This window comes from Oryctolagus cuniculus, chromosome 3, assembly GCF_051225735.1.
Source record: "Oryctolagus cuniculus isolate XC-2025 breed Fujian yellow rabbit chromosome 3, ASM5122573v1, whole genome shotgun sequence".
In the NCBI taxonomy this organism is placed as follows: Eukaryota; Metazoa; Chordata; class Mammalia; order Lagomorpha; family Leporidae; genus Oryctolagus; species Oryctolagus cuniculus.
Genome location: NC_142869.1, coordinates 1,749,921 through 1,762,125, shown reverse-complemented (window position 1 = coordinate 1,762,125; position 12,205 = coordinate 1,749,921). Strand labels below are relative to the sequence as shown.

Genomic DNA, 12,205 nt, shown 5'->3' with positions numbered 1-12,205 from the left:
CCTGTCCTTCATGGCACGGGGCCAGCCCAGGGTTCTGGAGGCTTCGGCCCGCCCCTGGGATGCAGGGCCAGTGAGAGGGGCATGGTGGAGAAGGCGTGGCAGCCACAGTCCTGAGTCCTGTGCCCGAGCAGCCCCGCGGGCACCCTGACTGCCTGCCTCTGCCGCCCTCGGCGTGGGCTCCGCGCCCGTCTGCTGCCGGAATCCCCAAGGCTGGCGGCACAGGCACCGAGGCTGCCGAGGTTTTAGCTTAGATGTTTTGTTTCTGGAATCTCTATGCAATGTCCTCGGGAAGCCTCTTCACAGGAGGGCATTTGGACATCCGAGGGAGACACGCTGGCCTTCAGAAAGGACGGTGGGGCGGCTGGGAGCAAACCCCAGGACAGGGAGCGTGCAGCCCCAGGCGTGGGGCACGGCGGGCAGCGCCCTGGCCCCCGGCGAAGCCTCGCGCACCTGCCCACACTGCAGAGAGCGCTGGCACGCGCCAGGTGGCAGGAACAGGGTACAGAGAGCTCAGCCCTCACACTTCCCCGAACGGTGGGAATGCGGGTCGGATGCGCCCGCGCTCTGGGCAGGGCCGGCACCGTCAGCAGATGCGGCGCCCCGACATGTGCGGGTCTGGGTTCCAAGGGGGAGGAATCGCGTGAGAGGCGGGGCTGTCGGCCAGGAGGAGCAGGTAAAGGAGGGGTTAAGAAATGCCTTCCTCACCTCCCTGAGACCCAGCCTTCCTGTGCCCCCCCCCAAATGTTCATGGCCAACTTCAAAGGCGTCTGGGGCCGGCTGGGGCTGGTTTGAATTAAGGGCGCCTGCGCCTGGTCTCCAAGCCCCAGGAGAAAGTGCCGCTGCCTCTGGACCTCATTAGGGGCGATTTTCTTATCTCCTCTTCATCTGGGGCGAGATCCCCTGCAAGAGCGGCCGGGCAGGCAGCGGGTCTTCCCGGCTCCCCGGGGGAGCAGCAGAGGGGGAGTCGGGCCTCTGACCCCTCCCCACCTTCGCCCAGGGAACTTCAAAGCGCTACTTTACATTAGGAGCAATAAAAAAGCCCCGAGACAATTTTCCTGCTCAAAGAGGCCGTGCAGGCGTCAGCGCTCACTTGATAAGGTATCAGCACGCACGCCCTCAGCGGGGATGGAAACAGATGCGAGCGCCTGGCGGACAAAAGGGGCCCTGGAGGAGGCCGCGGGAACTTCCACCCGGGGTCAGAGAACGGAGCCCACCGGGCGCCGCCCATGAGGTGAGGTCAGTGCAGGCCACACCTGGCGGAGGAGCCGAGCCGGACGAAGAGGCCAGGCCAGGAGCGCCGCCCCTCTCTGCCCGGGAAGCTGGCCCTGGGAGCGCCGGCACCTCGCAGGCACCGTCTTCCAGGGAGCCCCGGGAGCCGCGTTCTCGGCCGGGAGACGACACAGTGACACTGGCAGCGGATGTGTGACAGAGCGGCACACGTGTCACGGGCTCGGAGGTCACGTCAGAAGACTTCCCGAGAGAGCGGGTGCTGGGGCTGCAGCTGGCGTCCATGCCCGTGGGGTTCAGGTCCCTGCTCCGCTTCTGATCCAGCGGCCTGCTAATGTGCACCCTGGGAGCAGCAGGTGATGGCTCACGTGGGGGTCCCTGCCACCCACGGGGACACCCAGCATGACTTCTGGGCTCCTGGGTCAGCTGGCGCTTGTCCCAGCTGTTGCAGGCACTGGGGGAGTGGAACAGTGAACGGGAGATCTCTCTGAGCCTTTCAAATAAAGCAAATAAGTAAAAATTCGAAAATAAATAAACCCACAAAAACTTTCAGATCTTGCATGTGTTTGGGGAAGCAGAGTGCCTTTAAATTAGGCAGAGAAATCATCAAAAATGTTGTTTGCCGGATGTAAGAAGAGACATCAAAGTGCAGCCGCTCAAGACCAGGAGAGGTGAAGTCCTTCTGGGTGTGGCCTTCCACGGCTGGGCTGAGCCCTGTCCACACAGGCGGCTCTGCTGTGAGGACAGGTTCCGCCCTGAGGTGCTAAGACAGGACTGCTGCTTCCACAGACTGAGAGCCCGAGGGACCTGCCCAGCAGGGGCCAGACCCCCACGCCCTCTCCAGTTTCTCGATGAGCAGGCTACAGCTGAGAGAGGCCACACGTCTCATCCGGGGTGTCCAGAGCTTGGGGCAGAGTCCACGTTCACAGGCATCCCTCCCACCAGCACGTGCACCTGCACACGTGTGTGCCCTCGCATCTCCAGATGCAGGCATGCTCCCTGCACAGACGCGCAGACAGCTGGACAGGCACCCAGAAGCGGAAGCACATGCAGACACATGTGCACCCGCATCCAGAGATGCACGCACAGGCCTCAGACACGGCCTAGACGCGTGTGCTCGGTCTGTGCACCAATCAAGATAAAACCATGGAGTTGGAGAACAAGTCTTGCAAAGGACACGGGCTTCCTGACCAAGGAGGCAGGGCCTGGCCCCAGCTGTGCTAACAGTGCCGTCAACTCGGGCCCGGGGAGCGCCGGGGGAGGCACCTGCAGCTGCTGCGCGTGCTGGAGCGAGCAGGCGGAGACCCCTCCCAGAACAAGAAAGCCCACCCGGCTGAGCCGCCGCTGTTCCGCAGGGACCGCAGCACACGCACTGGAGGCCTGACCCACACCTGCCTTTGCAGCAGCGACCCTGCACTGTGTCCAGAGGGACCACAGCACAGGGAGGTGACAGCGGCCTCTGGTTCCAGGTTCATTCGTGTTTTACAGCCTCCCAAAGGGCGTGGGGAAGAAAACCAGGAGATCGCGAAAGCTTAGTCTCCCACGCGGCGACACCTGGCACGGCAGAGGCCTGGCCTGCCCCCGTCGTGACCCAGAGTGGCCCTGGGCCTCTATCTGCTGCACAGGTCAGCAGGCGGAGCTGGCGTAAGGGCCGAGGCCGGAGCGACTCGTGCAGAGCCGCACTCCAGAAACGCTGGGCTGACATCTCCACGGAGGGCTGCTGATGGCCCCTGGGGCAGGCGACAGACTCACCTGAAGGCCGCCAGGTACTCGGTGTCCCCCATGGGTGGGTCCAGTCCGCCGGTGAAAGCCATGTTGACGTTGAAGCCCACGCCGGGCCCTGTGCCCACCTGTGGCCCGAAGGAGAGAGACTGGTGTCACAGACCCTCAGGGGGACCCTCAGATGGGGACCCTGGAGCTGGGGGCGCCAGGCTGGGGCTTTGTTGGCCGTTGGCCACGCTCACACCCTGGGGCTCTGAGGTCAGCAACATGGCAGTGTGTACAGAAGCTGCAGGCGTTCGCGGACCCTGCACCTTGCGGCACGGTCCTTCGCCCTGGGCTCCCCGAGGGGCCCCTGAAGTCCCTTCTCCTAAGGGTCACAGCTCTGGGCGGCCTGCGGCCACTCTCAGGGCAGAACGCGCCTGTGGGGGCTCTGGGAGGCCCGGGTGGAATCCCCCGCTGGGCCCGCGGTTCCAGGCTCGTCCCGCAGCTCCGGGCAGCCCCCTCACGAGGCAGGAGGAGCGCCGTCGGGGCCCCGTGGCCGGAGGCACCACTGCCTACTGGTCTGTGGTTCTCGGTCTCCCGGCCCGGCACCAGAAGCCATCTCTGGTTCTGTGCCTCCAACACGGGCTCGCCTGTTCTCGTGACGGGGTCCAGGCTGGCATCCGCCTCAAGTTACGGCCCCGGCTCAAGGGAGCATGGGCTCCAGGCTGCCCAGCGTCCCTCTGCAAGGCCCGCTGTGGGGAGCAACTCGGACTAGACTAAGTTACTGGAATTAAGACTTATTCTATGCATCTGCTCTCCCACAATATGGCGCTGGGAGAGGAGAAAACAGCTTCTACACAGCTGCCTCCAGTTCAACCAATAAACAGCACGACCTGCTCCTGATTGGAGGAGAGCAGCGTACTCGGCGTGTGGGCAGCCGAGTTGGGATTGGCGGAGGAGGACTATAAAGGAGGAGAGAGACGGCATGCACCAGGAACATCTAAGGGGAACATCTAAGGGGAACACCTGTGCAGCCCCCGAGAGAGCCGGCCGGCGGTGTGCCGCTCCCCCGCGGAAGTGGGGAATGTGGCAGGGGGAACCACCCTTCCACGGAGGTGGAAGGGACGGTAGCCAACCCGGGAAGGACCAGCAGCAAACCCGGGGAGGGCCGAGCAGACAAAAGAACAGCGCAGGGTCCTGTGTCGTTCCTCCACGAAGAGGGGGAGCGACAGCCCGCCCCCCTGCTCACCTCGTCGGGTGCCCCGCTGCCCGGGAAGAAGTTGCCATCGTCGTAGCGGTGCAGGGACACGTAGAGCACGCTGGGGTCGCTGTAGAAAGCCTGCTGGGTCCCGTTCCCGTGGTGCACATCCTGTGGGGCGGGGAGCCGGCTCAGGGCAGGGCCAGGCCACGGCGCAGCCCTCACCTCCGTGTGCTCAGGCTGGGACAGCGGCTCCCACCCGCGGACGCCGTGGCTCTGGCAGGGCTGCTGGGGCCTGGCTCTCGCCTCAGCGCCGAGCCACAGTCCCGCGTCCAGCAAGGACGTGCACCTTTCATCGAGTCTGGCGCCTGTGGTGTCTCTGCCTCTGTCGGGAGGGGCTCACTGCCATGGCCTGTCCACGTGCAGGCACGTGTGAAGTGGTGGCACAATATGGGGAACCCCAAGGGCTGTGGGTGACAGGTGTCATCCAGGCCTCCACACACAAGGACAACCCGCATCGCCGAAGCACAACCCCCACGTGTCCCAAGCAGCAGAGGGCACCAGGGAGGGGCAGCCGGGACCCAGGCCAGAGGCCCGAGCCTCCTCCTGAACTCTGCCTTCCAGGGGAAGTGCGGGCCGGCAGGCGGGGCTGACGGACACCATGGTGCAGACGCCTACAGGCTGTGTCTTTGAGAACGTTTCCAGGTTATGCTTCCATAGTCCAGAGGTCGGTTGCGGGCTGTGCACCCAGTGCGTGGGAGTGGACAGGCAGGGCTCTGGTCACGGGCTGTGCACCCAGTGCATGGGAGTGGACAGGCAGGGCTCTGGTCGCGGGCTGTGCACCCAGTGCATGGGAGTGGACAGGCAGGGCTCTGGTCGCGGGCTGTGCACCCAGTGCGTGGGAGTGGGCGGGCTGTGCACCCAGTGCGGGGAAGTGAGGCAGGCAGGGCTCCGGCTGTGGGCTGTGCTCCCAGTGCGGGGGAGTGGACAGGCAGGGCTCTGGTCGTGGGCTGTGCTCCCAGTGCGGGGGAGTGGGCGGGCTGTGCTCCCAGTGCAGGGGAGTGAGGCAGGCAGGGCTCCGGCTGTGGGCTGTGCTCCTAGTGCGGGGGAGTGGGCGGGCAGGGCTGTGGTCATGGGCTGTGCTCCCAGTGCGGGGGAGTGGGCGGGCTGTGCACCCAGTGCGGGGGAGTGGACGGGCAGGGCTCTGGTTGTGGGCTGTGCTCCCAGTGCGGGGGAGTGAGGCAGGCAGGGCTTGGGTTGTGGGCTGTGCTCCCAGTGCGGGGGAGTGGACAGGCAGGTCTCCGGCTGTGGGCTGTGCTCCCAGTGCGGGGGAGTGGGCGGGCAGGGCTCGGGTCGTGGGCTGTGCACCCAGTGCGGGGAAGTGAGGCAGGCAGGGCTCTGGTCACGGGCTGTGCACCCAGTGCGGGGGAGTGAGGCAGGCAGGTCTCCGGCTGTGGGCTGTGCACCCAGTGCGGGGGAGTGGGCGGGCAGGGCTCTGGCCGCGGGCTGTGCACCCAGTGCGGGGGAGTGGGCAAGCAGGGCTCTGGCCGTGGGCTGTGCTCCCAGTGCAGGGGAGTGGATAGGCAGGGCTCGGGTCGTGGGCTGTGCACCCAGTGCGTGGGAGTGGACAGGCAGGGCTCTGGTCACGGGCTGTGCACCCAGTGCGGGGGAGTGGGCGGGCAGGGCTCTGGTCACGGGCTGTGCACCCAGTGCGTGGGAGTGGACAGGCAGGGCTCGGGTCACGGGCTGTGCTCCCTGTGCGGGGGAGTGGGTGGGCAGGGCTCTGGCCGCGGGATGTGCACCCAGGTAGAGGGGTGTGAGGCAGGCAGGGCTCTGGCCGTGGGCTGTGCACCCAGTGCGGGGGAGTGGGCGGGCAGGGCTCTGGTCACAGGCTCTGCTCCCAGTGCGGGGGAGTGGGCGGGCTGTGCACCCAGTGCGGGGGAGTGGGCGGGCAGGGCTCCTCCCAGAGGCCGGTCGTGGGCTGTGCACCCAGTGCGGGGGAGTAGGCGGGCAGGGCTCCGGCCGTGGGCTGTGCACCCAGTGCGGGGGAGTGGGCGGGCTGTACACCCAGTGCAGGGGAGTGGGCGGGCTGTGCACCCAGTGTGGGGGAGTGGGCGGGCAGGGCTCCTCCCAGAGGCCGGTCATGTGCTGTGCACCCAGTGCGGGGAAGTGAGGCAGGCAGGGCTCTGGTCACAGGCTGTGCTCCCAGTGCGGGGGAATGGGCGGGCAGGGCTCGGGTCACGGGCTGTGCTCCCAGTGCGGGGGAGTGGGCGGGCAGGGCTCTGGTCACGGGCTGTGCTCCCAGTGCGGGGGAGTGGACAGGCAGGGCTCTGGTCGTGGGCTGTGCTCCCAGTGCGGGGGAGTGGGCGGGCTGTGCACCCAGTGCGGGGAAGTGAGGCAGGCAGGGCTCCGGCTGTGGGCTGTGCTCCCAGTGCGGGGGAGTGGGCGGGCTGTGCTCCCAGTGCAGGGGAGTGAGGCAGGCAGGGCTCCGGCTGTGGGCTGTGCTCCTAGTGCGGGGGAGTGGGCGGGCAGGGCTGTGGTCATGGGCTGTGCTCCCAGTGCGGGGGAGTGGGCGGGCTGTGCACCCAGTGCGGGGGAGTGGGCGGGCAGGTCTCCAGCTGTGGGCTGTGCACCCAGTGCGGGGGAGTGGGTGGGCAGGGCTCCGGCCGTGGGCTGTGCACCCAGTGCGGGGGAGTGAGGCAGGCAGGGCTCCGGCTGTGGGCTGTGCTCCTAGTGCGGGGGAGTGGGCGGGCTGTGCACCCAGTGCGGGGGAGTGGGCGGGCAGGTCTCCAGCTGTGGGCTGTGCACCCAGTGCGGGGGAGTGGGTGGGCAGGGCTCCGGCCGTGGGCTGTGCACCCAGTGCGGGGGAGTGAGGCAGGCAGGGCTCCGGCTGTGGGCTGTGCTCCTAGTGTGGGGGAGTGGGCGGGCTGTGCACCCAGTGCGGGGGAGTGGGCGGGCAGGTCTCCAGCTGTGGGCTGTGCACCCAGTGCGGGGGAGTGGGTGGGCAGGGCTCCGGCCGTGGGCTGTGCACCCAGTGCGGGGAAGTGAGGCAGGCAGGGCTCCGGCTGTGGGCTGTGCTCCCAGTGCGGGGGAGTGGGCGGGCTGTGCTCCCAGTGCGGGGGAGTGGGCGGGCAGGGCTCCGGCCGTGGGCTGTGCACCCAGTGCGGGGGAGTGGGCGGGCAGGTCTCCAGCTGTGGGCTGTGCACCCAGTGCGGGGGAGTGGGCGGGCAGGGCTCCGGCCGTGGGCTGTGCTCCCAGTGCGGGGGAGTGAGGCAGGCAGGGCTCTGGCTGTGGGCTGTGCTCCCAGTGCGAGTGGGCGGGCAGGTCTCCAGCCGTGGGCTGTGCACCCAGTGCGGGGAAGTGAGGCAGGCAGGGCTCCGGCTGTGGGCTGTGCTCCCAGTGCGGGGGAGTGGGCGGGCTGTGCTCCCAGTGCGGGGGAGTGGGCGGGCAGGGCTCCGGCCGTGGGCTGTGCTCCCAGTGCGGGGGAGTGGGCGGGCAGGTCTCCAGCTGTGGGCTGTGCACCCAGTGCGGGGGAGTGGGCGGGCAGGGCTCCGGCCGTGGGCTGTGCTCCCAGTGCGGGGGAGTGAGGCAGGCAGGGCTCTGGCTGTGGGCTGTGCTCCCAGTGCGAGTGGGCGGGCAGGTCTCCAGCCGTGGGTTGTGCTCCCAGTGCGGGGGAGTGAGGCAGGCAGGGCTCTGGCTGTGGGCTGTGCTCCCAGTGCGGGGGAGTGGGCGGGCAGGTCTCCAGCCGTGGGCTGTGCTCCCAGTGCGGGGAAGTGAGGCAGGCAGGGCTCTGGCTGTGGGCTGTGCTCCCAGTGCGGGGGAGTGGGCGGGCAGGTCTCCAGCCGTGGGCTGTGCTCCCAGTGCGGGGAAGTGAGGCAGGCAGGGCTCTGGCTGTGGGCTGTGCTCCCAGTGCGGGGGAGTGGGCGGGCAGGTCTCCAGCCGTGGGCTGTGCTCCCAGTGCGGGGGAGTGAGGCAGGCAGGGCTCTGGTTGTGGGCTGTGCTCCCAGTGCGGGGGAGTGGGCGGGCAGGGCTGTGGTCACGGGCTGTGCTCCCAGTGCGGGGGAGTGGCGGGCAGGGCTCTGGCCGTGGGCTGTGCTCCCAGTGCGGGGGAGGGGCAGGCTGTGCACCCAGGTGGAGGGGTGTGAGGCGGGCAGGGCTCCTCCCAGCCACGCGGGGCCGCACTCACCCAGTCCACGATGAGGATCTTGCTCACGTTCAGCCTCTGCTGCAGCAGCCTGGCGGCCACGGCCACGGAGTTGAAGTAGCAGAACCCCCTGCGGAGGAGACGCGCGGCACCTGTGTCGGCAGAGCTCGCGAGAGCTGTCTCAGGCACGCACCACAGACACATGCGTCACACAAAATACATGGATGTACAACATACACACGCTACGGACAAACCTGCGCACAGAGGCACCACACACGCTACCGACACAGACACACCTGCCACATGTACACCACACACATGTGAACACGCACACACGCCATCAGATGGAAGAAACAGAGACAACACGGATAGGCACACATGCACATACAAATGCACACGGATACACACACCACTACCACACACGTGTATACGGACGCACAGAGCCCAGATCCACCCGCACCACGGGTACACCAGGCACAGATGCACACACACGCGTGGCCAGTCTCCTGCGCGGAGGGCGCGACGCTGCGCTCTGAGACCTGCTGCGCCCGCCACTCCCTGACATCTCGAGGACGCTCCGGGCCACAGAACACAGGTGCGCAGGCTGCAGCCGATCGCTGTCTGTGTCCTAACACACACACCAGTGCATGGACTCACTCCAGCGGCTGGCTGCCCTTCGGAGAATCGCACTCAAACGAGCAGGAATTAAGCCAAGAAACTCATTCTAGCACGGATGGAAGTCTTCCCGGTCTCAGTTCTCCTCTGAATTCCCACGGTAGTGAGAAGCACGGCGTCTGGGTCTGGGAGCCCGGATGGCACCCGGAGAGCCCCCCCCCATCCCGCGGGGGCTTGGAACTAAGAGCGTGGTGCTCACTGCCCACACAACGAACGCCAGCCCGAGAGCCCCGAGCGTTCCCGTGAAGACCCCCAGCGTGGGGTGAGGTGGGAGCAGGCCTGGACAAACGGGCGGACCCTGCTTCTCAGCTCACGGGCGAGTTCCAGGACTGGGGGAGCCCGCGGCGTCTCGGGACGGCCAGAGACCCCGGCCCACGCTTCACCCCCGGGGCCACGCTGCCCCTCCCGGACGAGAAGGAAGCTGCACCCCTCAGTCCTGACACACTTCCTGCCTCCAGCACCCCAGCTCCCGCGGGTGGCACAGCCAGCCCGAGGTCCCCCCTTCGTTCCTGCCGCGTTCCCTGGCCTCTCCCTGGTGGAGCACTCACCAGGACCCACCTGCTTCCCTGCCCTGCCCGTCTGACACCTGCTACCCATCCAGGGCACAGTCCAAACACCACCTCCTGTAACTCCAGCCGACACCCCCAGGGGCCGTCTCCGGAGCTGATGGCACTCGTCAGCCTGGATCTTTCTGTCCCAGGGGCCAGCTGCTCTCTGATGGACAGCTAATTCACCACCTGGGCAGCCATGGCACCCAGGACACACAGCAGGACCAGAGTCTGTGATGACCTTGCCGCCAGCCGAGACGAGTGTGGCCCCACTGCAGACCTTCAGAGAGGCGCCGGCACGGGCATCAGTACCTCACGGACACAGGGAAGCTACGTGGACACACGTGGCGTGGCCTGAGGGGACTGACCTCTTTTTTTTTTTTTTTTTTTTTTTTTTAGAAAAAAAATTTTTTTTTGGACAGGCAGAGTGGATAGTAAGAGAGAGAGACAGAGAAAAGTCTTCCTTTTGCCATTGGTTCACTCTCCAATGGCTGCCACGGCTGGCGCACTGCAGCCGGCGCACCGCGCTGATCCGATGGCAGGAACCAGGTGCTTCTCCTGGTCTCCCATTAGGTGCAGGGCCCAAGCACTTGGGCCATCCTCCACTGCACTCCCGGGCCACAGCAGAGGGCTGGCCTGGAAGAGGGGCAACCGGGACAGAATCTGGCGCCCCGACAGGACTAGAACCTGGTGTGCCGGCGCCGCTACGTGGAAGATAGCCTAGTGAGCCGGGGCGCCGGCCGGGACTGACCTCAAGAATCCAACACACAACCTGCCACGTGAGCCCCTGGTGTAGGCAGCTTGTCCCCAGAGGTTTGTCTTCAGGGAAGCTACTTATTCCAGACAGACAGACACACAGACAGACACAGACACACACACACAAGACAGAGACGGGAAGACAGTGCTGTGCTCCCTCCCACCCTCGTTCACTGCCCAGATGCCCACCGTGGCCTGACCGGGACTGGGCTAAAGCCAGGAGCCGGGAACTCCATCCAGATCTCCATGTGGATGGCGGGAACCCAGCTTACGCCAGCCATCACCAGTGAGGCTAGGGTTAGGAGCCAGAGCTGGGAAGCACACCGGGCTCCCAGCGCGGGACGCGGCGTTGCAGCCAGTGTGGTAACCTCTAGGCAAACGCCCGCCCCCGGCCCCTCCAGTCTGGCGAGGTCCTGACCGCCGGAGGTCTCCCCTCCCCCCCAGGCCACCTGTCTCTTCATCGCTAACTGGGCAGTGAGACCACCAGGCTGAGGCACCTGTGCTGCCTCCACCCTCCCGCTGGGCACACTGACGCCACCCGGGGACAGGCACCAGGTTCCCACGTTCCCACGTTCCCGCCGCAGGGCCACGAGTCCACTCACATGGGTGTGCTCTCCTCGGCGTGGTGTCCTGGGGGCCGGACCACCGCAAAGCCGTTCTAGAGACAACAGACGGGGGAGAGTGACCAGACGGGAGGAGCTGACCACCCTGCTGACCCCAAATGTGCAGGGACGGTTCCCTGTCCCGCGGCGGCCACACACGTGGGTCAGAACAGGCGCTGGCTGGGAGCCTTCCCAGGAGGTCTGGGGCCCTCTTCCCCGAGAGGTCTGTCGGCCACCAGAAGCTCCCGGGGAAGCCGCGTCACTAAGTTTCAAGGTGAGTCTGGGCAGAGGCTCCCTCAACCGCTGTTGGCAAAGTTTAGGGGCAGGACACGTGTGGAGGGGTGCCGTGGGCCCCCACTGCCCTCGGGCAGGACCACCGGGAAGCCCCTGGGAGACCTGGGTGCGGGTGGAGGGGAGTGGGCCCTGCTGCCCTCGGACAGCCCCCCTTCCCACACCACAGGCCGCGAGAGGCAGCCACAGACTGCTCTGAGGCTGCTGCGGGGCCAAGTCTGCCACAGCCTCGCGAGGGCTGCGGGCCACGGCTGACCGTGCCGCCCAGGGGCCAGGCTCAGGAATGGACGAGTGCGGCCGGCGTGGTCACGATGCACGCTCCGACAGCACTCCCACGCTCAACCAACCCCACGGGCAGAACTGCCCGGCAGCGTCCTCCAGGGCTCCCGGTAACACGCACCCACCCCCCTTCCTGCAGCGCTGTCCCGGCGCCGCCACACGTGCCCGTGAGCACCGAGTCACCTTCAGCCTTGCACACGTGACCTTTAACAGCCACGTAGACACGGAGCAAGTGCAGCCCTGCCCATGAGGACCCTCTCCAGGGAGATGACGGCTCCACTGGCCTGCGAGCTCGCCAACACTGACTCTGCTCAGAGGAAGGACAGGTGGACCGTGCACGCCACCACCGGGACACCTGGCCAGCCTGTCCCATGGCGGCAGCTGTGTCCCTGGTGAGATCCGAGCTTCAGAGTGAGAATCCCAAGCCTGGGCGACTCGTCTGGCTCTTAGGGCCGTCCTGACGAGGTGGGGCAACAGCAGTGGTTTCACACCCTTGGGGCATCTCTGGATACAGTGTCGGGACTTGGACGGGCAAGCACCCCTGTCGCGGAGCGACCAGCGCGCGGGTTATAAAACCACCATGGCCCAAAGGGCTTTGCCGGATGCAGGGCAGGCTGCTGAGCCTGGGCACGGCAGAGGCCGGGCTGGTGCCAGGGCTTCAGGGCCCTCACGGCCGTCGCCGCCATCCAGCCTCCGTGCAGCACCAAGTAACAGGCCTGATGGTCCAGGCCGCCTCCAAACCCTCTCCCCTGCCAGTCCCCATCACCCCACTCCCATAGGT

General features: G+C 66.8%; 1 protein-coding gene across 10 annotated transcripts in view; it reads right to left on the bottom strand.

Annotated features, from left to right (window-relative positions):
* The window catches only part of HDAC4 (histone deacetylase 4), a 228,707-nt gene that overhangs the window by 14,955 nt on the left and 201,547 nt on the right, over positions 1-12,205 (bottom strand). For all 10 annotated transcript variants that reach the window (XM_070071474.2, XM_070071465.2, XM_070071470.2 and 7 more), the window contains exons 18-21: positions 10,855-10,910; positions 8,316-8,403; positions 4,181-4,300; positions 2,980-3,077 (exon numbers count right to left, since the gene is read on the bottom strand). In XM_070071474.2, coding sequence (XP_069927575.1) covers positions 2,980-3,077; positions 4,181-4,300; positions 8,316-8,403; positions 10,855-10,910 — 362 coding nt within the window. The remainder of the gene's footprint in view (positions 1-2,979; positions 3,078-4,180; positions 4,301-8,315; positions 8,404-10,854; positions 10,911-12,205) is intronic.